The sequence below is a fragment of the Lathamus discolor genome, chromosome 2 (genome assembly GCF_037157495.1).
Source record: "Lathamus discolor isolate bLatDis1 chromosome 2, bLatDis1.hap1, whole genome shotgun sequence".
Classification (NCBI taxonomy): Eukaryota; Metazoa; Chordata; class Aves; order Psittaciformes; family Psittacidae; genus Lathamus; species Lathamus discolor.
This window is the reverse complement of record NC_088885.1, coordinates 13,107,493-13,131,922: the sequence shown is the minus strand read 5'-3', so window position 1 is coordinate 13,131,922 and position 24,430 is coordinate 13,107,493. Positions and strand designations below refer to the sequence as shown.

Genomic DNA, 24,430 nt, shown 5'->3' with positions numbered 1-24,430 from the left:
AGCTCCCCTTCACCCCCCGCCCCACACACACACTCTTACTCAGCAGAAAACCCAAGCCTGAGAAAGGTACCTCTCACATTTGCCTGTCCTGGTTTGGGATGACTTGGGTGCCCTTGCTTCCACTTCTCACCTTGTTAACTGGGACAAGGATGTGAGGAGTCCAGGCTACCCTGCTTCCACAGTGCTCTGCTCTGGTTAGAGCAGCCCTCGATCTGGAATAGCTGTCTTGATATAATGAGAGTAACATTTTCTCATTATTGCTATTCCTTGTAGATCAAAAATTAAGGGCAGTGGAACCCTTATGCAGGACATCACAGAAGCGTGACTGAGACAGTTAGACCCTAGTTTTCAAGAAATTAGCTTTTTATTTTATTTCCCCTAAGTGACTGTTTCTTACTCACCATAATTTTTCTCTGCCAGCAGCTCCTAAAAACCTTTGGAAAGTCCAGTCAACCTTTAAAAAGCTAATTCATCAGCAAGGTAATACTTAACTACAGGCTTTTCTCCCCCCACACTCCTTGTTTCATAGTAGGCTTACAATAGCTTGACTTGCTTGTTGGAAAGGAAGCTCTGCTTGTGAAAGGTGTATCTTATTGTACCCTCACAGACTGGGAGCCATCCTAAAGCAATTTGCCCAAAACTCTTACAATGAAAGTGAAATGGGATGGAGCATGGGAGTGTTGAGGTGGGTACCACAGCTTTCTTCACCACCCAGTAGTTGAATCCTGGTCCTTTTCAGGACCCCTGGTAGCCTGCCACCCTTGGCAGGCTCTTGCCCTACCTGAAGTCTCTCTGATGAATGCTTACTGTAGCCATTCCTGGTGGCAACTGGCTAAGCAGAGAGCACAGAGGAGCAGGAATATCTTACCTGTCTATGTATCTGCAGAAGCCTTTTGCAGGTGACAGGGCTAGACTTTGCCATGATAGGGATATACGTGTTAACAGCTTCAGGTGAAACCCTTAGGGAGCCCTCACACTCCCTTAGGATAAGGGGTGACTTGGGGGAAAGCTTCTTAGCTCCTTTAGTCTCTCCTGCCTCTAGCCTCCTCACTACTTCTGTGCCTATCATTAACTATAAACCCCAATATCCTAACAGGCTTCTTTAGTATTTTAAGGGGAGGAAATCAGGAAAAGGCTGCCTGTGTTCTGCATTATTTGTCATGGTAATAAATGTTTCCCATATTAAGGTTGAATAGCCTCAGTGGGACACACCTGTGTCCCTCTTACTAGCTGTGATCTGTGCTAATTGAGTGAGTGATGTGCCCATTGAAAGAGAATGGAAAAGAAAGAAATTAAGATGGATGAATTCAAAAGCACTTCTCCAGCGAGCTGAGAACAGTGTTGTTTCACATTTGTTTAATTCCTGGAAGTCTGAGATGTTCTGATCCTGATTTTTCCCATTTGATAACAAAATTACCTTTTTGTTCAAGCCTCTTTTACCCGTATCTATTTCTACAGAGAAGATCAAAACCTTGTTTCTGGAGCAGAAGCAGTTAAAACAGTCACCAGCCTTATAAACTGACACTGCAGCTGTTTCTTAAGTAGCAATGGATCTTAATGAAAGGCTGCTCATAAAATTATTATCACAGCAGCAAGTAGAGGTCCCAACTGATATTAGGCCCCTATTGTGCCAGGCACCGTATGAACACATTAGGAGAGAATAACTTCTCTGCGAGGAATTTAAAACCTCATTAGATAAGACAGGAAGAAGCTGTGCCAGGAATAAGGGTCCCCACAGGGTAAAGAAAAGGGTCCTGGTCACAGGGAAAACACACATAGCAGAGCTAGGGTAAAGATGCTGAGTTCCTGCCACTGGGCATCACTGGTAGCCCTAAAGGAGGAAGTTGTTCGTGTCTAGCAGCTCAGGACCCATTTATTTCTATTGCACGAGGCCAAGATTTGAGATTTTATTTTTTCCCCCCAAACACAATTTCCAGTCCTGCACAGGGAAAACCCTTGGCCTGACCTGGGGCACCTCATCACCATGCACTGGGATGCATTACAGAGGCAGCGCACCCAGAGCTGGGCTGTGCATCCAGCAGATCAGCATTACATTTCAAGCAGCCGTGCCCGTTTTATTAGGCTGTCACGGCCCCTCTCCTGAGCCCTGCCTCCTTCTAAACTTGTGTCAAATCTTCTTTGGACTTGAAGTTGGAAGGGTCTGAACTCCCAAGATAGCACTTTTCTTGGAGTCTGTTGGCAGCATTGACAATTAGGCAACTGATGCATTAACATGCCAGAGAGGCTCTGATGTTTATTCATGTGCTGCTCTCGAGGGTTTATTGAATTGATGCCTGGTAAAGCAACTAATGGGAGCCCTTGGCAGGGTACCTTAGATGGATTTCCTTATTATCTCTCTAGATTTTATACTCTCTAGCAAAATCAATATTCAAGCTGGTGTGCAATGCAGCCTCTTTTAGCTTCAGGGTTTAAAGATTTATGGGGCATCAGGGAAAACCAATGAAGGCAAAAGACAATGACAAAAGAAGTAAAATCCAAGTGATACAAAAGGGTAGGCAAAAGCAATCATTTTCTACCTTCACTAAGCAACCACTTCTTAACTGACCCTCCCCTGCCCACTTCCCTTCTACTCCAGTGAGGCCGCATGTTGCCTATGCACTCCAGAACGTGTGACCGGGACATAAGAAATGCTGAGCATTTAACAGGGAGTTACAAGGATTCCAGGTGACGGTTTTGGCTTTCTGCAGGTAAGAGATGCTGAAAAAGCACCAGAGAGCAGGGAGGAGAACTACTGCTGTAGCATACCTACACCCTGTGTATCTTACCCCTTTCCGTAGCAAGTCTGGTCTATGTTGTGTGGACCTTTGTGGGGCCCCAACAGTTCTGTGAAACAGAGCTAATGTTTCTACATAGGTCAGTTTCAAAGAGCTGGAATAGGGAGGAAAACAGCCTTTTGCTCAAATACTTGCATTTCTTATCCTTTTTTTTTTTTTTCATTTCTTTTCCTTTTTCTCCTTTTTCTGTCTGAAGTCCTTCAGTGTCACAGGGTCAGTTTTCTTTACATTTCAAACTTGCAAACTGCCTTGTGCTAATGCTTTCTGCAAGTAATGTAGGTCCCCGTCCCCCGTCCATCCCCCCCCCAAAGATATGACCTGCTGCCTTGTGAGCCTGCAAGCTAATTTTTATGGTTCTAGCTAGCTAGAGCAATTATGAGACTCAATCAGATATGTTAGTATTTCATTAATTCTGCGGAGTTATCATTAAGATTCCCACCATATTTGCTTATGACTGCCCTAAAGGGAAAGAAGTGATAGCATTTAAAGGGTTCGTAGCACTGTGAGGTTAAGTGGGTACACAGCTGGCTGTCATCAGTGCTACCTCTGGACTTTCCTGATCACAAAATTGCTGCCTGTTTTCTTTTCTCTCCCATCTTCAACAGCAGCATTATGAGGCTTTGCCCAGCCATCCTTGTAACATGCTTGGAGGAGTTATGAAGTGAAATATCACTCACTGTGCTCTAGGCTAAGTCAGAAGATTTTCCCCTTTCACATTGCTTAGGATGTTTTTTATTGCACAAGGTTACAGCTTAACTGTTAAAACACCACTAGGGGCCTGAGAGGTCATCTATCTATAAATGCAAACAAGTTCACAGTAACAATATTTGTGGGTGTCTAAGTGTTGCATAGGGGACAACCCTATCCCATCCGTGGCTTGCATGAACTGATTTTATAATTAAATTGAAATGAGGAATTGGACTGCACGTACCAGTCTAGAGACCATTCAAATTTGTCAGCTGGAGTCAGATTCAGTCCTGGTCAAGAATGCAAATAGTAGAATTCAAACGGCACCAGAGGTCCTGTGTGGTCTTTCTAATCAAGAACAGTCACCAGCAGTTGCAGCATCATATACCTACAGAGTTTTACACATCACTGCACTTGCTAAAAACATCTTGTTTCATGGGAAGAATCATAGCCATGGTGTGGTTGAGGCAAGGAAGCTTCTTTGTCGTCCTTTCTTCCAGGAGACCTTCAGCTCTGGCATCATGTGTTGTTCAACCATACTCTTTACTTGTCTTCCTCCACAAACTGAGGTACCTCTACAAGCGCAATTTGTAAGCCAGTGGAAAGAGTAAATATGAAGCCCTATTTATTGCTTGTTCCTCCAAAACTTAGGTGAAGGATGTTTTGGTCCAGTTTGCATGCTGCATGAAGGTACTGTCACAATCACAAGTCTTGACATACAAACTCTGAAACACTTGGTACGAGGAAGTGGTGCACAAATCCCATGCGGGGTCTCAAGGAAGGGGCAAATTTCAACCAGCAAAATTCATGGCCCAGCAGGCTGTGGAGGATCCTGTCAGTTGCTATGTTATGTACCTCTCTCCCCCAATCATTTTATTACCCTGAACATCTGCGGAAACGTGGAGGTGCAGGGAGCCTCGAGGCTGCTCAGCATGCTTGCCTCCATTTTCTCCTTAAACATGTGCAAATGCTACTTCTATTTGCACCTTTGCAGAGCTGTGATTTGCAACACCAAAGCCTAAATGACACCTAAGATCCCTCCAGAGCATTAAACAAACAAGCTAGTAGGACATCTCACAGTCTGGGAAGTGCTAAATTGAAAGCGGTAGTACAAACTACCCCGCTTTGAAAATGAACCGGTTGAATTTCTTTGCTGTGATCCAGACCTGAGAGGCCTTTTCTTATGGCTTTTTCTGTGTGAATCCAGGCTCTGTGCACTCCCAGTAAATGGAACCAGGATTCTGATTCAAGGCTTCTAACACAGAAAATCCTGTGTTTCTCATCTCATTTTGGTTTCAATTGGATTTATACAAAGCAAATATGAGGAAGACAGCCAGGAGACTATTCATAGTAATATTTTGACAGAGCGGGTGTTTAACATGTGCTTTGTCACTGAGCTTCTGGTTTGATACTAACAGTAGATACAAACTTTACAAAATTAGTGTGAGGAAATTAGTAACGAGTTAAAAGTTAGAATGTGACTAGGACTATACAAGGTAGTGTGGGCTTGAGGATTAATATTGGTTGAAGGACTGTGTTAACATAACTGGCTACAAGGAGAATGCGTTTCTGGGCTGTCTGCAAGCTCTGAAGTTTATCCTTAAAAACAAACCTTCTTCTCTTCCTTCTAAATGACTTTTCAGAGAACAGCCCTATCCCATGTGATTGCAATTGGGCACATAGTAGGTTTCACAGTCACAGAACAGCAAAATACATAGTGCCTCTCTTCTAAAATCCCTTTAAAAATACCTGCTTTTCTGGCCAGTCATCTCGTTGCAAATGTACCTGCTGTGATCAGAACATTCTATAATGCAATGTTTGGTTCCTTTGTTTCTGAGATACACCATGCACTACAGGAAAACCATCACATATACTAGAAACAAAACCCATAAGTTTGCCCTCCATCAGTCTTTTCCTTCTGCTGAATCATTACCTAAAGAATTTTGGAAAGATTTCTTCACCTGGGAAAAAAAAAAAAAAGGAAATAAGTGTTAGTAAGGCTAATCTTAAAAGGAAATGGGTGCCAAAGATGACAAAAGATGATCTCAAACGTTTCAATTCTTTGTTCCTCACTGTCTAGGGCTCTCAGTCTTTGAATTGTGTGCCAAAGAACTTGATTCTGCTTGATAATATCAGTGGTAATATTAATATAAATCAATAAAGTATTATAAGGCTATAATAAAGAGCATCCCCTCACACAGTGTTTACATTAAGTTTCTGCAGAATTGAACCCTTATTGATAAATCCTTCAAAAATCCTTTAAGGAATGTTTATGTGGAAGAGACCATTAAATGATAAGGCAGCTATCTAAGAGACTTTCGAGGCGTATTTTATGTTACAAAAGGCAGGCAATTTTTTATGGTTACACAGTGAGATCAGAGCAGTCAGAAATGCTGACTTTGAATTTCTCCAGAAAAACAACAGACCTTCCAGTTCATTGCCTTTACTGCCCTTGTAAAACTGGGTAATTGTCTCTGCAATCTGAAGCCATAAATTACTGATTTCACATGGTAGGAGAGGGTTGGATGTACTGATTAGTCAAACAGTTGCATTGAAAATCCAGGCAAGCCAAATAATATCCACATATTTATATGTTCCTCTCTCTGAAGAATCTAGATCATTGCCAGAGCTTACTGGGAAATATCAAGGTAGGTCCAGTTCCATTTCTGCCTGTGTTGCCTATGCAGACTGAAAGTGCCCTGAAACACGGGCTCCATCCCTTCAGATGAATGCACAGCACAGCCGGAAAGGGTCCTGATCCAGGCTGTGGCAATGAGACACAGAATAGTAAAACTGCATTGCAGGTCAGCGATCCCTTCCACTTAAAACCTTGAGGGTGAGCCTGAAACACCTCCTTACATTGTGTATAAATGCCTTATAGTCCATTTTTGCTTGGGGAGTTCTTTTTATTTCCTTTGCCCTGGTAGAGAGCTCCTGTGGGGCAGACTTAACTGAATTTGATTCAGGCATTGTCCTGGTGGGAAACTGCATTGAGGGTGCCTCTAGCTGTGGGTCAGAGAGCAAGCCTGTTGCTGTTGTGGTTTTGCTAGGAGCTCTTGGGAGCACCATTTTTGAGCACCCACTTCGAGGATGCTCAGTGTCAGCAGCATCTGGAAACATTTGTTTATTCTGGGCTTTTCTTTCTCCCTTCCAATCAGAGAGTCCGAGCTCGGAAAACAGATGGGATTGTTCTGCTAGTAATTGGTCCAGCTGCTGCAGAGAAAATAGAAGGAAAAGCATATTGCAGTAATAAAAATATAATAAAAGGAATCAAGCAGGATACACAAGAGTCTATGAAGCATGCCTGCTTCTTCTGCTTGGTCCAAAGGAGACATGCAATATCTGGCAAATGTGATGTTGCCATAAAGAGGAAGAGAAAAGCCTAAAGGACATTTAATTCAAACCTATAGACCTAATTGCCTAATGGAAAATCTGCAAATGGACTTCAGTCTGTGGTCAGTGCAATCTTGACCCTCTAACCTAACCTTGTCAGGGAAGAATTAAAGACAAGTCCCACAACCATCATTTCTTTACCTTTCCTTATTGACCAGAGCGCCGGACCAGAAAAGAACCAGACTGGCAACTGTTTCTCAATGATTATGGAGGCTGCCTGCCTGTTACCTTATTCTAGCAACTAAGAGCAGAGTAGGATACAGACACTTTCATAAGTATTGTCACTTCTCCTGGGTAGTTGAGCTCAAGCAGCGTAGCCAAGGAGAAAGAGGGTCAAAGATGTAAACTGAAGTCTGTTATTGGAAAGCCTCGTCTTTTTGAACAATGAATAGCAGCACAGACTTTAAACTCTCCCCTCACAACCCAGAGCAGTGGCTTGTTCAACATACCATAAGGATGCTCTCCCTGACCTGGCAAGCTTGATCCCTCAGCTGAAATTCCAGCTCTGCAACCTCCTGGCGAACAGCTCGGCGTAAGAGTTGCAGGTGTCTGGCTTCCTCCCTGTAGGGACAGAAGTGAAAACACACTTGAGTGAGCACTGAACACCCTCCTCTTCTTCAGCTCCAATATAATGCCTGTATCTCCTTCCACTGCAGTCTTGTTTTTACCCATGATCACAGGATACCTTACAAAACAATAAATAACAGCCCTTCTCTGCTAGACTCTCATTTCTTTATCTCAGTTGCAAGATGAAACACACTGTAGCTGCAGAGCCAGCTTGAGTCTGGGCAGGTTTATCACTTCTGATTTATCACCAGCACAAACACTGCATAAATGTCCTACTTTCAGGCAGCAGAGACTGGAAGCCCCTTGTGACTTCTTGTGCACCTGAGGCTTATTGGTAATCACTGTGAACTTGGGCTGAGTCCATGAAGAGCTAGTTCAAGTTTTCCTCTGTTGCCCCTGCATTGACTGTGAGCGCTAAATACATTGCCTAAAGGGACTGATTTGTCAGAGATCATCGCCACCTCCTTCCCTGGGACACCAAGCTCCAGCTGAATGAGATTTGTTCCTGTGTTGCTATTAAAACATAGTATTTCCATGCTAAAAATCTAGCCTACATCTATGGAGCAATCTACCCCTTCAGGATGTTTATATTTAAGAGCCTTGAACGACTCAGAGAGAAGCTCACTTTCCTCTGAGCAAAACCCACATCACAATAGATTTCCACTTGTGGGATGCCCACAGCTGCATCTCACTGACCAGAAGTGCTGTGGTACCGCAAGTGACCAGTCATGTTGTATGTACCCATGGGGTCTTGCCGATGCTAGTTTTGGATTTAGTGTGTTGGGCTGCCATTACCTTCCTTCATCTGGCATAGTGCTGGAAAACAGTGCCTGCTGTTCTGTCAGGTGCTGTTCAATCTCATCCAGCTTCTCCTGGAAGTGCTGGCAGGAGCTCTTCATCGCTTCTATCTCATTGAGGGTACACTACACAGAAAAGCAAGAAGACATCCCACTTTATTTCCTTTCTTTGAGCACTTCCATGTTGAGTGCATTTGAAGCTGACAGCCCAAACCTTATGGGTCCTCCTCTTACCTGCACAACAGGGACTCTGTGAGCAGCTGCCATGAAAGTCCAGATGGCACTTCAAGTGAGTTTACTCTGGGTGCATCACTCACATCCAGTCATCACCTTTTCCCCTAAAGCATGTAGGATCAAGTCCTGGCACTACCTGATGATTTCATTTTTGCCATTGAAGGGGAAAAGGACTTTGATCAAAGATCTGATGCAGTGTGCCAAAATCTGATGTTATCACCCTGTTGTCAGACATTATATTTGAATAGGATGAGTTGCTATGGATTAATGATAGGTTAAATTACTGTCCACTGGACTGTTTTTAAAAAGCAAAAGAGGGAGAAGGGAAGAGAGGGAAGATAAATACAAACTATAAGAAGGAAAAGAGTCTTTCATGATGGCTTCTGCCAAGCATTACACTGGTAATTTCTCATCTATTACCAGTTACTAACCTAAAATTGCATTTATCTAACCAAGTGCAGATATTTACTGCAACGACGTATGTGCAGGTCCTGCAACAGAGCAATTGTTCTGATCCAGAAGTAGACATCCATAATAGTTCAGAGGACCTATTCCATAAATGTGACCGTTGAGAAAAAGGTATCTTGTATGACTGATCATCTACATCCACCCTGATGTAACTATCTACACCAGGAATGTTTCAAGGCAGGGGAGATAAAGAAGCAGGAATGGCACATGAAAAAGTATAAGCAGATTTGCAAGTTACTACATTGCAGCACAGGACTAGTACAATGATAGCAGCCCATCAGAATAAAACTGGAGGCCATCTATGTCTGAGTTTCTAGCCACTTTTAAAACTTCTGCTTGACTTTTCATGCCTTGTCCAGGGCAGCAATGCAGACAGCATCATCCAAGTGATTTGGGAAGCAATACTGTCTGCCTTCTGAAAACATGCTCCCTCTATTATGCTGAAAGTTCTAGACGTGCAAGGTGTTTGGCATGTTCCCATCTTAGCAAATTTTGGTCTCTAGTAAGCCATGGGAAGACAGTGCATGACCTGCGCTCCATTACTGACAGCCGTAACTGATAGAGAAAAAGAGGCATGTTTGCAAAGCATAGAAATGCCCAATCTCTTTGGATTCCTGCAATCATATCCTTTGATGACATATGTGTTTGTGCTCGAATGTGTCCCTCAGTCCCAGCAAAACCTGGAACATGATGAGCCCTCCCTGCTAGGGGATCACCTTCAACCAGAGGGCTAAAACTGCTCCCTATGCATTTGAAAAACCTCATTCTCCATCTCCATTTCAATGAAGATGCTATGTGTGCACACTCCTGACTTGAGTGGCCCAGAACAAACCATCCCATAGCAGCAAACAAAAAAGTCTTGGGCCAACAGCCATGGGTTTGCACCAGAAGGGACTACTTGGAAACTAATAGTAGTTTGACATGGTCAGTTGTGTGGCTGCAGTGGAGGTGAACTCTCCTACGTGTCTGCTCCCTGTGGAGCACAACTGTAGCTCTTAATGCTGTGAATGAGGGCAGCAATCACAGCCCTGTGAGGCAGTTTGGTGTGTTAATGAGCACCCACAGACTGAGTATTGTCCAAAATTGTTCCTTTTCCTCTACCCCAAATGTTAATCTTGATCCTCAAACGGTTTTCTTGTTCCCAGATGGAAGCGTGTGGGGTACAAGTGGGCAGTGCCCACATACTATTCATGGTACAAAGTCATGCTAGCCCTTATAGATGAGGTACAGCCAGCTGCCCTGGCACTGACTTTGTGAGTATATTGCAGAGCACAAGTTCACATGGATTCATTCAGAGTTCACACTCTGCAGCGATGGAGGGGGAATTAACTGTTCTAGAACTACTCTCATGCAAAACCTTTTTCAAAGTAATATGCATGTAAGCAGGTTAAATCTACTCTCTAACAGTTGCTCTGTGGTGGTTGCATTCCCCATGTATGCCTTTGGTAAAGGGGATGTAACCTGAGCAAACTTGTCTCAGTAAAAGATGTAGAAACTACCCCGTCTGTAATGCAAAGTACAAAGTAGGCACAGATGTAATCTCTGCAGTGACTAATGTTAAATTCACTCACATAGTGCACAGTGACTTGGATGTGAAGCCATACCCTTAAGAACATATCATAGAATCATAGAAGAATGTAAGTTGGAAGGGACCTTAAAGCTCGTCTGATTCCACCCCCCTCTGCACTTCCACCGGACGAGGCTGGATAACAGTACAGTACAAAGTCTGTTCTTCCCACATTCCCTGTCCACAGACTAGAGAGGACAAATTACCATTAGCCCCCACGAGAAGGCTGTTAAAATGGTAGTGAATGAGAAAAAGCTTCCCAGTCCAGCATAAGGTACTGACTCACTGCCATCTTGTGGCAATAGCAAGACAGCTGACAAAAGGCGTATTTTGCAATATACTATTCAAAGACAAGACATTGCAGGATGATCTATTCAATGATGTAGCAGCATAAAATTCATCAATTTAATTTTCTAGAACTTTTAGCTAATAATTTTCTTCCCCAACCTGTACAGCAGTTCAAGTTTCATGCCCTTATGAAGAGCAAATAGAAAAGGAAAAATGGAAATGCCTGGAAACTAGCAGGAGGCATGCTGCTCCTACCACGTTTTCCTGAGGATGCAAAGGCTACTTTTGACTTCCCTGCTTGCTTTCTTCCACAGCACAACCTGAGCCTTTCACAGCTTTGGGGAACCCTCAACAATTCTGAGCAGGAGCTCACTCTTATATTCCAGTTCCTCATTTGACCTGTAAACTTTACCACCCAGCTCGCAGTAACCATTTTAAGATTGAACTGATGTACATAAGTTACTAAAAGAGACACAACTGAAGGCACACAGATACGTTAGCCATTTTTACCCAGAAAGGAATGTTTCTTTCCCCATTCATTTTCCTAGTTACATTCCCTGGACATGTCTCGCTAAAGGAGCAAGCATGGCAGGAGAGGAAGGAAAAAGCCATCTTGCACATTTAGCTCGCATGTCAGCTATCCAAGTGTGTGGAGAAAGCTACCCACCAGAGCAGGGTTATGTGTTGCAGTGTCCTGTAGGAGCACTGATGTTTTCAGGAGGTGCAGCTCAGCGGTGGCATGGTTTGAGCAGCAGCCCACAGGGCACTGGGGAGAGACAGCCACGGGGAAGGTCCATGGGCAGCAGCCATAGCAACAGCAGCAGTGACAGCAGTGATTGCCCGGCACACCCCTGGTGCCAGAGGCTTCACCCCCATAGCGTGACCTGTATTTGCCACAAACCATGCTGTCAAGAGAGGCTGATTTTGTCAGATGAGTATGGGGCGAACAAAGCGGTGCGGGCCACCTGGGTTTCCTGGCAGGGATGTCAGTTTGGCTGGAGGCTTCCGTGGTCTGTTTCACAGCACCCTTCAAAGCCCCTGGGTCTGACTGTAGAAGAGGAGCACGCTCAGAACAGTGCGCTAACACACTGGAGAAGTCCACAGGATCTTCCCTAGCAAGGCACTCACCAAGAGGAGCATTCTGCCCTGTGCCCTTTGTTCTTGGAGTAAACTCCAGCCTTGAAGACATCTGAACAGTAACAGATTTCAAGGGAGCAGAAGACATTTCACCTTTTTGGACAGCATCTCCTCGTTCTGGTTTGTTAGCACCTAACATCTCCCCTGTGCTACCCATCTCTCGATCTTCAGATGAACTCAATTCAGACCATTCTGCTGGGCAGGAGGGATGCCTCTGTGATACTTGCAGAGAAGACACACTGCTCCCACTTTGTGCTGCTAAGCCCCACTGCAGGGTTTCTGGGACCCCCATTTTGAGGGAGCATCTTGTATTTTTTGAATCACCATCCATTTTCCACAACTTCTGCCTGTTTGTCACTTGATTTCCTGCAAGCAGGGTATCGTCTTTGCTGGCAACTTCCACATCCCACCTCGGTCCTTTAACATGTCCTGTACTACATCCATGAGCACCTTCATTGCATGCAACTCCCATGTCCTTTTCAGTCCAGCACTTCTTACATTCATCTTCACCTCTAATTTTGTTCTCATTGATGACTGCAGGGTTTAGATTACTCAATTCAGTGAAGGTTACATTCACCTTTTTGTGTCTTTTACTAAAATATAAATAACAATCAAGTTTGGAGGAGCCAGGAACACCCTCACTATCACCCTGCAAACAAGGCCTCTGCTTTCTTTCAGTCTTCTCCTCTTTCTTGTCCTTGTCACATACAATTTCTTGGACAAAACTCTGTGCCTCAGCTTTACATGCCTGATACGTGCTGTTTTCTGAAGTCAGCAGCAGGTGAGTTTCTTCTCCCTGATAGCTGCTTGCTTTCATTGATCCAGGTACTGCCAAAATGCTTTCACAAGCTGTGATAAAGACCTTAGTAATACAATCATCTGACTCTTGTTGCAAATTTTGATTTAACACAGGAACACCTGTCCTGTGTGACAGAGCTCTTCCTTGATTGTGGATATCAGAAATAAAATTAATCTTTCCTGATGAAGAAGCATTCTGAAGGGAGGGAAAAACCAAAAGAAGAGGAATTTAAATACTACAATTGTTCTATCACACTGGTTTGCCTATCACTATTTTACCCTGAGCACCCCAAGACATCTTTAAATACAACTTAAACACTTCATGAACCAAAGAATCAAAGATTCTTGTAGTATTTGTTCTCTAATGGCTGTAGCCTTGAACCAATCTTGCATCAGTGTGGTGCACAAAGTTCTGAGAAAGCTTCTCACTTCCTGAGGTTTCACAGGAGGACCAATTTGTTTTCATGAAACTTTCACAACTCCATGATTTTTTATGTATTTATTTGTTACTTGTGCCAGGGTTACTGAATTTCTACAGACCTACTGATGACTATTGCTCATCTCTTACTTGCAAACCTGCAGGTTCTGGCAGCTCCTCCATGAACCCACTGCTATCCGATTGGCAGCTGCTTGTTCTTGTCACCATCACATCTGCTGGGGAAAACAAAAGGATAAGAAAAATTAGAAAGATGGACAGAAAGCAGTACCAGGCCAAAATGAACATGGAGCTGAGCAGGGCCACTTTAAACTGTCCATTTCTAGAAGTATTCTTGATCCTGGTGAGAACTCTGCAATATTGCTACAACCACAGCATAGCTACTGCTGATATTACTAAGCGTTTACTTACCAGTGTAATCATCAACTACAGATTTCAGATTTTGATATATTCACACAACGCACACCGTGTAAATAACCCATAAAGCAGCCAACTGCTTGTTTTGCTAAAAAATGTGGACTTCTGATTGTTAGAACTGGCTCAGACCAAGTCTCATTCATATCTGTGTGGTTTTGGTGGCTTAAACCAGGTGACACCTGCAGGCAAAGGGATCTACCCCAGCCTTTCCCTAAACCAGTTTGTCTCTACTTTGAGGCACTATGTATCATCTTTGCCCTTTTTTTGTCTGAGGACAGGAAATCACAGTAACAGAGATGATAGAGGACTGCATGGCAAGACAGAAAGGGAAGAGGAAGGTATTCTAGATTTACTGATCTAGTTTTCTAATCTAGCACCCACATCATCTGGCTTAATACATTCTTACCCCAACTTTTGCAATTAGACAAAATTTACACCAGTAACTGGCTGATTTAATGACTGAAAGGCAACTGTTTTTAAAAGTACAAATGCTTGAAAGTAAACCCTTAATTATTCTGTACCTCCTGATGCCTCCCAGCCCTTAGATAACTTACACTTTCAGGTAACTTTCATCCTCAGATAATGCCCTCATTCCCAGATAGCTAACACAAAATCAGAGGTAGAGTTGGGGGAGCAGGCTGAGGGGAATGGAAGGAATGGAGACAGACAATCTGGCTACACTTCCTTTGTTGTTCCTTGCATATATAACCACTACTGAACACTAGGGCTTTTTATCTTCTGGTTGTATCCATGGAAAATGACAATTCACCAAACAGTTCTGAGACCCGAGTTATTAATTCCCATTTGTGTGAATTGGAAAATGCAAAAATCTGCAGTCTACAAATTATATTTTCACACATTAACGGACTGTGTTCTAATTAAATGTATCTTGGACATCAGTTAATGAAAATCACACGATCTATTTGTAGGCAGCAACTGTAAAATCAAAAGCAGCTATCATTTTATGGTTTTGAAATTAATTACTTGCATTGTTAGTCCTGGTATCATCTTCAGCACACCAGCCAGTCAGTCACTTTCTTATTTTGGATGAGAAATATGTGGCTACCATTTCACACGTTACAAAATCTGCAGTGATGCTGCTGAAAATTGCCTGGTTTTGTGGGTGGTCTCAAAACTCATCCTTGCAGTTTCCCACAAACAACATCATGGTCCAGCTTCTCCCCAAGGGAGGCTGCTCTACACATTCTCGAAACTTTTTTCAAAGCTGTTTCAATTACCCTTTGCATCTTTGCCAGCTGTTGCTTCCAGTGTGCTGGTCTGGTCTAGAGTTTTCCACACAAAAAAAGGAAGAAAGGCTTAGAAAAAGATTTGAAAAGCTGAAACGCTTCAGCTGCTGTAGTTCCAATCAACCTGAGACTCAAACTATTTGAGTTCCAAATACTGAAAATCCTACAACCCTAACAGCTGACTTCAGGCTTTAAGTTTGCAGTTAGACGAACACATAATCTGCTTGCCTAGTGTTTTAAGGTGCCTGTGTTTTAAGTATGCAGGCAAAGTAGCTGGCACACCACATGTAGGTGAAAACCCTGTAGTTTTTGATGGAAAAGTAAGTGCAGCTAGAATTCATCTTCTGCAGCCAGATTTGACCCATTTATTAAGTTAAATGTGATGTATCTGTTCCAACAACAGTGCAATCTTCCCACCTACATTTACATTCCTGTACTAGCTAGACAGCTACCGAAAGCATGTGACAGTGGACTAAGGGCTGGTCTTTAGGTACAAGGTGAGACATTAAAGACTGGATAAAATGTCTGCATACCAAGTTAATATCACTGTGGTTAGGCTACAGAAAGACCTCCATGTATCTCCATGGACTTGCCCAGGAAGGAGGTGTGATGTGTGCTTTGCTATCATGGCTCTCATCGATAAAACATGCAAGGTATCTAAATAAACCAAGGTTCGAAGCCCTCTGGAAGGCTGTCTGTATATTCATTTAAAAATGGCAATATAGTAGAACCTGCTGACCATTCTGAGCATAAATCCAGTTTCTAAAACTTTTTATGTTGGCAAAATAGAAACTTATGAAAGTATAGTAGAAGGAAAACCATGTTAAGCACAGTTCACCTGTGCTTGTTACTGTGATTTCCTGTCCTCAAACCAAGTAATAACCTTCAACTGCATTAGGCCTTAAATTTGCATCTACCTGCATAGCAGATGTAAAATGACCTAATACATAGTAAAAGCTTAAATTCCACATACAGTCAGTGCAAAGCAATGTCTCTGAGGGCCTGAGCTGCAGTTCTTTTCCAAATACATTCAGATGCCTAATTCAATCATTATATCCCACATGGACTTGCAAGATCCTACCCAGTATGCCAAGCCCTGTTGAAGGTAGGCAGGTGAGGATAAGGGGTTTTTGGAAGACGAGATGTTTCTCTGACTCTGTAATGCTTTATTCAAACCAGTCTCAATTCCCTTGATTTCAGTGGAAGCCTGAATTTTAAAGAAGACTCAGTAAAAATGAACACAGGCCTCCAATTCAAGGTGGGTAAAAAGCTATGAAGAGGTTGCCAAAGTGCTCCCACAGGGACTTCATGCTGAAGAATGTGGCCCTGGGAGAGATGCGAAGCAGGGCTGCCCTGGGAAGGCAGGACACAGCGCAAGCTGGGGCTGTGCCCAAACCAGATTAAGCATGATAGCCTTTTCAGTTTGAAGCAGCTAGCTTTCAACCTATGTAAATATAGTTTGGTTTAATGTCTGTGTACCAGAGCCAAGTGATGTTTGCATAATGGCAGGCAGCATTTGCATAGTGGGGAAACTGTGTTTTGGGTGTGGAGTGAGCCGATCGATCACTTCATTTCCTCTTAGTGTCCCTAACAGCAGTTAAGTGACACTTCAAATTAGACCGTGCCTGATGAGGAATCGAGTCTCCCTCTTTGTGAATTTTTCAACAATGTTAATAGCTTGCCAATGGTAACAGTCCAGTTTTTCTTGGCAGGCCCTACTCACCAGCGAGGATACACGTAGCTCAAGTTTCTAGCAGGAGACTGACTCTTAGCAGGGGTCCAAAGCAGGTCTTTGCTATGTCTCCTAGGACAAATTCCTCTATCTACCAGGTATCTGAAAATGTCTAGACTGGATGCTGGTGGTGGCTTGTGTGGGAATAGACTAGCACCTAAAGCCCTTTCAGCAGTGGCCAAGGTCACCGCTTCTTCACAGGAACAGTTCCTTATATTTGAATGAACTAAAGCCTTTTTGCAACTAGAATATTGTCCTAAAGGAGAGACACAAGTAGGCTGGGGTGTGTGTGTGTGTGTCAGGTCAGCAAAATTTATATAGTTCATTTTGACATTTTTAGATGCTTTCACCTTTCACCTTCAAATAAAGTTTTTGGTTTATTTTGTTTTCCTGAAAGCAACTTTTTTTTTTAATTCGAAAAATGGTGCAAAAAAAATGTGTTAAATCACCTGAACATCAAGCAAAACATGTTTCTGTTTCTAGTCTACCCAAACTGCATTTTTTCCCCAACCATTTGGTTCAGCCACTGAACCAAAGTATCTATTATTCATGTAGCTCTACTCAGTTCTCCTGGTGTGTAGAGACACCCAAAACCTGTAGAGATTCTGCAAATACATGCAGAGCATCACACCAAGGAAAGATAAAGTATGTTTGGAGAAGAAGTAAAGACGCAGACCGTATTCAACTATGAACTAAAAATTACAACTCTGAGCCCTGTGCGGAGAATCCATCTGGCTATGCTGGAAAGAGGAAACCTGAGGATTGCCCCAGAAGATCTTGGTGAGGAAAACCTTGGCTCTTCGCCTTTCTGTGCTAATTGAACTGGGATAGTTTAGCTCCTGCATCCCATTTCTGTTCTCCCTGAATTTTAAATAAAAATAGGCTAGAGAAACTTACTAATCAGGTTTCTGCTTCATTTTGTATCGTATAAGAAAGTACATGCCTTCCAAACCCCAAAGCTCCCACAGCTTTCCAGCCCTTTACTTGATCAATCCAATTTCATTAAGAGACATTTCCTCTCCCCTTATTTGCATGCAGATACAGTGGCTCCCATTTTCAGCAGCCTTCATTGCAGAAACTTTCTAAAACTATCAGGCTCCTAGGTTTACCATTAATGAAAGAATATTCCCTAATCAGTAATAAAATCAGTGCTAGAGTACAGTTATGCATTCCTCTGAAGACTCCACAGCTGGTTTTCTGTGGACTTGGCTGCAAACAACACAACCTTTTTCTAGTTCCCAGCCTGGAGTATACTTGCAAACTGCAGAAGATACCATGAGAGCTATTATACTGCTTGTAAATAATAGCACATTTTTTTACATGTCTTTTGGATCACATTAACATTGATGAATGTACTTCAATATTTGTTTTCGACATCATTTGAGTACGTGAGGAAGCACAGGCACAGAAACTTCAAAGGCAAGAGCATTTGTGCAAATATGAACTTTAAAATCACAAATGAAAATCTGGACTGCTCATCCTGTCACAGGAAAAAGCAGAATGGCCAATTGCAACCTAGCAACGCTGCTCAAATTTCAGATATTTTTAAATCTGCTACATAGACGGGACTAAACAATGCACCAAAGCCTCAATTTAGTAAGATGCTTTTTAAAAGAAAAAGAAGCTTGAAGGACTTAGAACATGTCTTTTCTGCTTTGCTGTATTAGCAAAAGCATTTTGCAGTGTCTCTCACACAAAACTCAAGGCATTAACTTCATTACAGCTTAAACACTTAGGCTAAATTCAGCAGGCAAACTAAGCTCAGCCTTAAATCAATGTGCAATATTCCCACACCCAGAGTTAAGTGGAGACACAAATATCTCACTGATTTTGCCTTAAACATATCCATTCAACGAGAGTTGAATTCCATAGTAGTCAAATGCATTAAGAGATGTGCTGAAGATCACACCACGTCCACAGAAGTGCCAGAACAGAACAGATATTTTATTGCATCCTGGATGTTTTGGGTTTTCGCTTGTCAAACACAGGCATCACTTACTGGAATTGCTTGGTCCACCAAAGCTGCTCAGCATTATGGCTCTAGTGGCAGCAAGCAGAAGATGTGAAGGCTCTGATTCTCCATCACAAAGCAAAAAAAATCAAGAATTTGCTTCTTACATGGCAAAAAGGGACTTCCAATAACACGTTTTCAAACAGTACTTTCAAACCAGAAATGGGCTCATTTGAGTAGTTAACCAGATCCATCTCATTTACAGGTTTCACTCTTATCTCCGCCTGCTCTGCAAATTGGTAAATCCGTAAGTTATCCTTAACAACACTGCCTTGCCTATAGCACCATGCAAAATGATGTTGCAGGACAAGCTGGCTATGTTCTAGAGGAATAAGTCAGCTGCATAGCACAGTTACAGGTGGTCCAGTCCTATGACTGGAGAGCTGCTGCAGCTTACTCCCCTCTCCTGCTAGTCAAAGAATAGATACCACCAATTTTTTAAGTATCACGCTCCACAATATGGCTATTAAGAGCTATTAAAACTCCACTGAAAGTACGTATTCTGCATAAGCTTTTTTTTTTTTTTAGTGCTATTACCCAGAACAGTGGACTTCCTGAAGCTCACCCAACCGGATGCACTGGAAGAAATGATTTTGTACACTTGTCAGCATTTGGTGGAAAGAAATGTTGTTATTCATATCAGTTCCCATGTTTGCGGAAAAACTTGATCCTATGTAAGTGTCCCATAAAATCTGTTCATTCCCAGCATACCGTACTGTCTTTACTTAGTCTAAGTAGTTCCCCCGTAGGCAACTGCACTGGTTAGTGGCTGTTGACTATGAACTTAGTCATAGTACTTTTGTGCTATGTACTTTTGTACCACTGATCTCTCAAAAGGAAAATCCAAGTCTTTTTTGCTGTCCAGCTTCTGTAATCCCAATCCACTTTCCACATTGCAGAAATGGTGAACAAGCAAACTGAGGCGAGAAAGATCTACTTTATATTTATTTTCTACCCAAACGCAATAAACGATTCTATAACCTGTCCGTGAAAGAGATCAGTCCACTAGTACTTGCAACTAGAGCAGGGCTGCAGCACCGGCCAACCCCTTTCTGTACCGCTGTTATCCGAGTTTTGTGCTGCATTTCAGGAGAACAATCACCAGATGGCAGCAGCACATAAACCACAAATCGTGTTTCCAAAGGAGCAGAAATGAGATAAACCATCTTATTAGAGTAGTCATATTATTGTAAAGCAAATAATATATCCTAAAATGCACCAGATGAAGCAAAAGCTCTTATTCTTATTCAAAACCAAGTGTAGCTGTTAAATTTGTCTACCCTCTGCTCCCTTTGAATTGAAAAGGAATTTCAGGTCAACCATCTTACGCAGTGTGACTGGGTGAAAATATATCGTTAAAAACCTCTGCACAAAGCAATTTCTATTATTAATTGTGCCACACCATGCTGATAGGTGCTGTGTGGATGGGACAGGAGAACTATCTATACCCAGAATTGCTTAGAAGGTGAACAAAACCTGACTCTTCTTGAAGTTATTTCCTTCTGCTTATCAAAACCCAGTTCCCCCAGCTCTCACACAGTCTGCAATGTTCTCCCCATCACTTTGGGTACCACTGGCATATGGAGGACTCCAGCTATACTTTTTGTAGGTGTGAAGCCAGACTCATTGCAAACAAGGAGGGGAAAGCCTTGCAGTCCTCACAACTGCAACCACTTCAGGTGGGACAGGAATGCACATATGCTGCACCCCGAGGAGGTGAGACAGGGCCAGGAGGTATGAAAGGTGGTGGGCACATATGACAAGTGACAGCTACTGATATCTTGCTTCATCTCCACACTCATCCTGAGGTTCTTTACATGGTTATAACTGGTGTCTGGCTGTCAAAGCCATCATTAGCAGGAGACACTTGCATAGCTCCACAGGCACTGGAATGCACACACTATGCTCCACATCCTCACCCAGGGCCTGGCTCCCTGTAGACCTGTAGGTGTCTACATCCCCCTGGGAGGACATTGGCCTAAATGCTCTCCAGATAGCAGTTATTAGCACTTGTAGGAGCCAGGTCACAGGGCATTAAAGACACAAACTGTGCCAGCCTAGAGTATGACAGACATAGCTAGGTAGCAAATCTACATCTATCGTCAGAGCATTCAGCTTCAGCCCTCCTCCAGAACACCAGAGGAAGAAAGCAGTTTTGCACAAAGTTCCAGCCAAGTTTTTGGCTTAAGATTCAGTGTAGAGTGCGGTTATGTCTAGCGTGCTCATGGCACAGCAGAGCCGTCAGGCAGAGCACAGCAGCCTGGAGCACTGCCCAGGTTGCAAAACCTGTCTGAAAAGCAGGGTGAGAGGGTACACTGTCAGCTCCCCGATGCTGTGGCTAGACAGCCACTGGTACCCACACTACATGCTAGGATGCTTTAAAGCTGGTACGCGTATTTACTGATTTAAAACTAGCTTCAGTACATCTGCTGTGCACTACAGTCGGTGCCGTGACAGCAGGTATAAATATACTCCTTTGTGAAATGCCTGGGGCTGGTGGGTGGGTTGGTTGGCACTCTCATTCTTTCACATAACAGGCTGTCCTGAGCCCGTGTGTAGAAGGAAGCTTTGGAGAAGGACTGAATTATCTGTAATATTCCATAAAGCTACTCATTAAAGAAAAATGAAACAATTAAATTTTTTCTTAATGTTCATTTCCTCTCCTCCCTACTCAAATCAGAGATGAATATGGACAAAGGAAGAAGCATGTTCTTTACCTTGTACATGACTGAAAAAGGATGCAATTCCCTGCACTAGTGAATCACACCGCGCATCTCTAGAGAGGGTCAGAACTGACGTATGTGGTCACTAGTGGCACACGTTCCCCATTCAGAAGTCTCCACCTCTGCCCCTTTCAAGAATATCCCCACTACAATTTGGTCCACAGCTCTCTAAACTGTTAACAGATTCACTGGAGCTTCAGAAAGCATTTAACGTAGGTGAGGAGGGAGGTCGTGTCAGGTTTGGTAATATAGATCAACATCGTGAATCTCCCACGCTGCTGCTGAGAGTGGCAGACGCATCCCTGCAAACTGCCATGCTCAAGAGCAAGGCAGCTGCCTTCCCCGCGAGTCAGAGCTTCCCGTCATCTCCTGCCCGTCCTACAAAAGAACACACTGCCCTAGAAATGGTACAAGTATAAATGAGTAATCTAAGGGCTGAATTTGACAGGAAAAGAGAGAACACTGTAGGCAGTTTTCTGTGATAAATGATGTTTCTGCAGTCTGGGAGGTTAGGAGTAGTGATGAATCTAGTCAAAACCTGAGATTGCAGTCACTTTGACAATGGTCTTTTATCTTCCCTCAGCTGATGAAACAGCTTCAAACTTTGCCAGGTCCTCCTCCTACTTTTCCTTGAGAATCAGTATCACTTCCATCTTATTTCAACTGAGCTTCAGCCAACTGTCATTAATTCAGATTCGTGCTGCTGCCAAATGTCGGGAGAGACGGGTGATGGTTGTGTCTGCTTCTGATGAAAATGAGAGGTAGAGCTGAATGTCATCAGCCTACACTGTAGATCACGTTACATCACAACTTCTCCCAGTAGCAGCTGCACAGAGATAATGAATAAAAAATAAGTGATTGCAGGGAGCCTCATAGGGCTTTCTGCAACTGAGAACACCTCACGAAGGGGAGGATGGCTTCCAGCAGTGCTTACAGAGACCCTGGAGAAAAAATGAGTGAAAAGCCCTATGTTTTTGCTAGGTCTTGCAACTTCTGCCTGGTCAGCAGTGCCCAAAGCAATTAGGAGGCCAGAACAGGTATCTGGCTTCTTTGTAGAAGTCAATCAGTCAATTATAATAGCTCTATTCAAACTGTGAGCAGGATGCCTAAGGGCGTCAGGCTTAGTAAGCTTTCCTCTCTTTGTCAGTGACACTTTCCCAACGAGAAAACGGAATGGTTTGTGTTGGAAAGGACCCTAAAGCTCACCCAGTTCCAACCCCCTGCCACAGGCAAGGACACCTTCCACTAGAGCAGGTTGCTCCAAGCCCCATCCAACCTGGCCTTGAGCACTGCCAGGGATGGGGCAGCCACAGCTACACCCAGTAGCTGACAAGTACGTAGAAGATCTGTGGAATAGGAATCATGTTTCACACCTGTAAAGAAATTGGAGCTCTCCAGAACATAAAAATACAACCAGGATAACACCAAACATCCCCTTCTCACAGTTGTCACTGACAGGTGAATCAACCCTCTCATAGCAGCCATGGCAAAGCAATGAGGTGCCATCAGAAAAAGTATGGATGCTCTCACAGAGCTGCCTTGAAGCCTGAGCTGGATGTGGGGTTGGGATTATGAATTTTGCAGGAAGGTTCAAAGGGTCTAGCTGTCAATTGGAACAATTACTATAGCAACATGGAGATCTGCGACTGCATTGGCAAGGCTCTGATCCTCCCATGCTGAGGGCATGGAAAGAAAAGGCAGAGACCTTTCAAAATCTCAGCACAACTTTACCATAACCAATTTAATTTCAGTATTTTTCTTGTGTAAGACACTATTGCTTTTAATCTAAACTGATGTCTCTTAAGTATTTGGTTGTCCTCCTCAATACCTAAGGTGTTTTATTTTTTTTTACCCCCTATGATATAAACAACAGCAGGTTTTATAACCTTCACTAGGCCATCTGCCTTTCTTACTATGCATCAGCCTGCTGCAGCAGGACCTAAAGTATGACATGTATATGCAACGAAATGAACAGGCAATGACTTTCAGGAATGTACTCACTGAGAATCATACAACCCCCCAAAGCTCTTGGGATGGATGCTTAGACCTGAGAACTGCAGGCAGCGTGTCCTGGCACCACTGGTGGGTGCCAGACTTCCTTTCTTTGCTGCCCATCTAGTTTCTGTACTGGTGAACATGGCATCACCACCTCCATTGCTGAGCTTCGACATATGCATGTGTGTGAGATACACCAAGGAGGACTGTGACAAAGCAAAGCAGCCAGGGCATTCTCAAGAGCTGAAGAAGTAAATTGCATTTCTAGAAGGACTCCTTTGAGGGAACAAGACAACTCAGGATGTTTCTAGAAGGCAAAAAGATGCAGGAAGCTTTGATGTTTCCTCATTGCACGACTTTGCTTTTCAATCTGTTCTTTCTCCTGGTCTCTGCTCATTCCTGGGACCACAGGGTTTTCCCTCCAGACTACTTCAGGATAAGAAATGCATTAAGATGGCACAGCTTCCTCTCACTTACAGATGCCTTATGTAAGAAACAAGAAAGTATAAGAAGGCCTTTCCACGGTCCATGTGCAGAAGATGGGAAAAATATGGGTTGCAACATCATAAAACAAATGGAGGCAACCCAAAGCAGCTAAAGAAAGTGGAAGTCTCCTTTGCTTTTACCTGCAGAAAATTAAACTGTTGCAAAGAGGGGTCTATCTTTTACAGATCTATAATTCATCATGTTTTATGAAGGGAAGACTCATATTTGGAGACTGTATGTTATCATTAACCAATGCTGAAGTTCACATAAATGTCGGGCAGACTCAACACAAGAGCAGTTGTAGGATTTTGTTGTTAAGATTCTGACTGCAGCTTTAACAAGTATTGCTTTTGGCCATCTCTTTGCCTTTCACTTTCTGTTAATCTGTACTTAAAACTAAAAGTCACTGTGTCATACATAAAGTGTTGTGTAGGCACTACAGCAACTACAAAATATGAAATAGCTGTTCACTTCTTCATTCTGAAACTGGAGAGGGGTACATGGAAAACCCTGTGCTCGTTGAAGCACAGGAAATAGATGTGCCTTTTCTTCTTGCACTTCTAAAGACACTCTTCTTTCAGTTGCAGGCAGACGTTACAATGGATAATGGATAAGAAACAGGATTCACATTCTTGGCACTCAGTCAATTAGA

General features: G+C 43.1%; 1 protein-coding gene across 1 annotated transcript in view; it reads right to left on the bottom strand.

The window, feature by feature from the left end:
- Positions 1-864: 864 nt before the first annotated feature.
- The window catches only part of ITPRID1 (ITPR interacting domain containing 1), a 38,598-nt gene continuing 15,032 nt past the window's right edge, over positions 865-24,430 (bottom strand). Inside the window, exons 6-11 of the mRNA XM_065666751.1 lie at positions 13,300-13,385; positions 11,464-12,927; positions 8,238-8,365; positions 7,325-7,436; positions 6,334-6,695; positions 865-913 (exon numbers count right to left, since the gene is read on the bottom strand). Coding sequence (XP_065522823.1) covers positions 865-913; positions 6,334-6,695; positions 7,325-7,436; positions 8,238-8,365; positions 11,464-12,927; positions 13,300-13,385 — 2,201 coding nt within the window. The remainder of the gene's footprint in view (positions 914-6,333; positions 6,696-7,324; positions 7,437-8,237; positions 8,366-11,463; positions 12,928-13,299; positions 13,386-24,430) is intronic.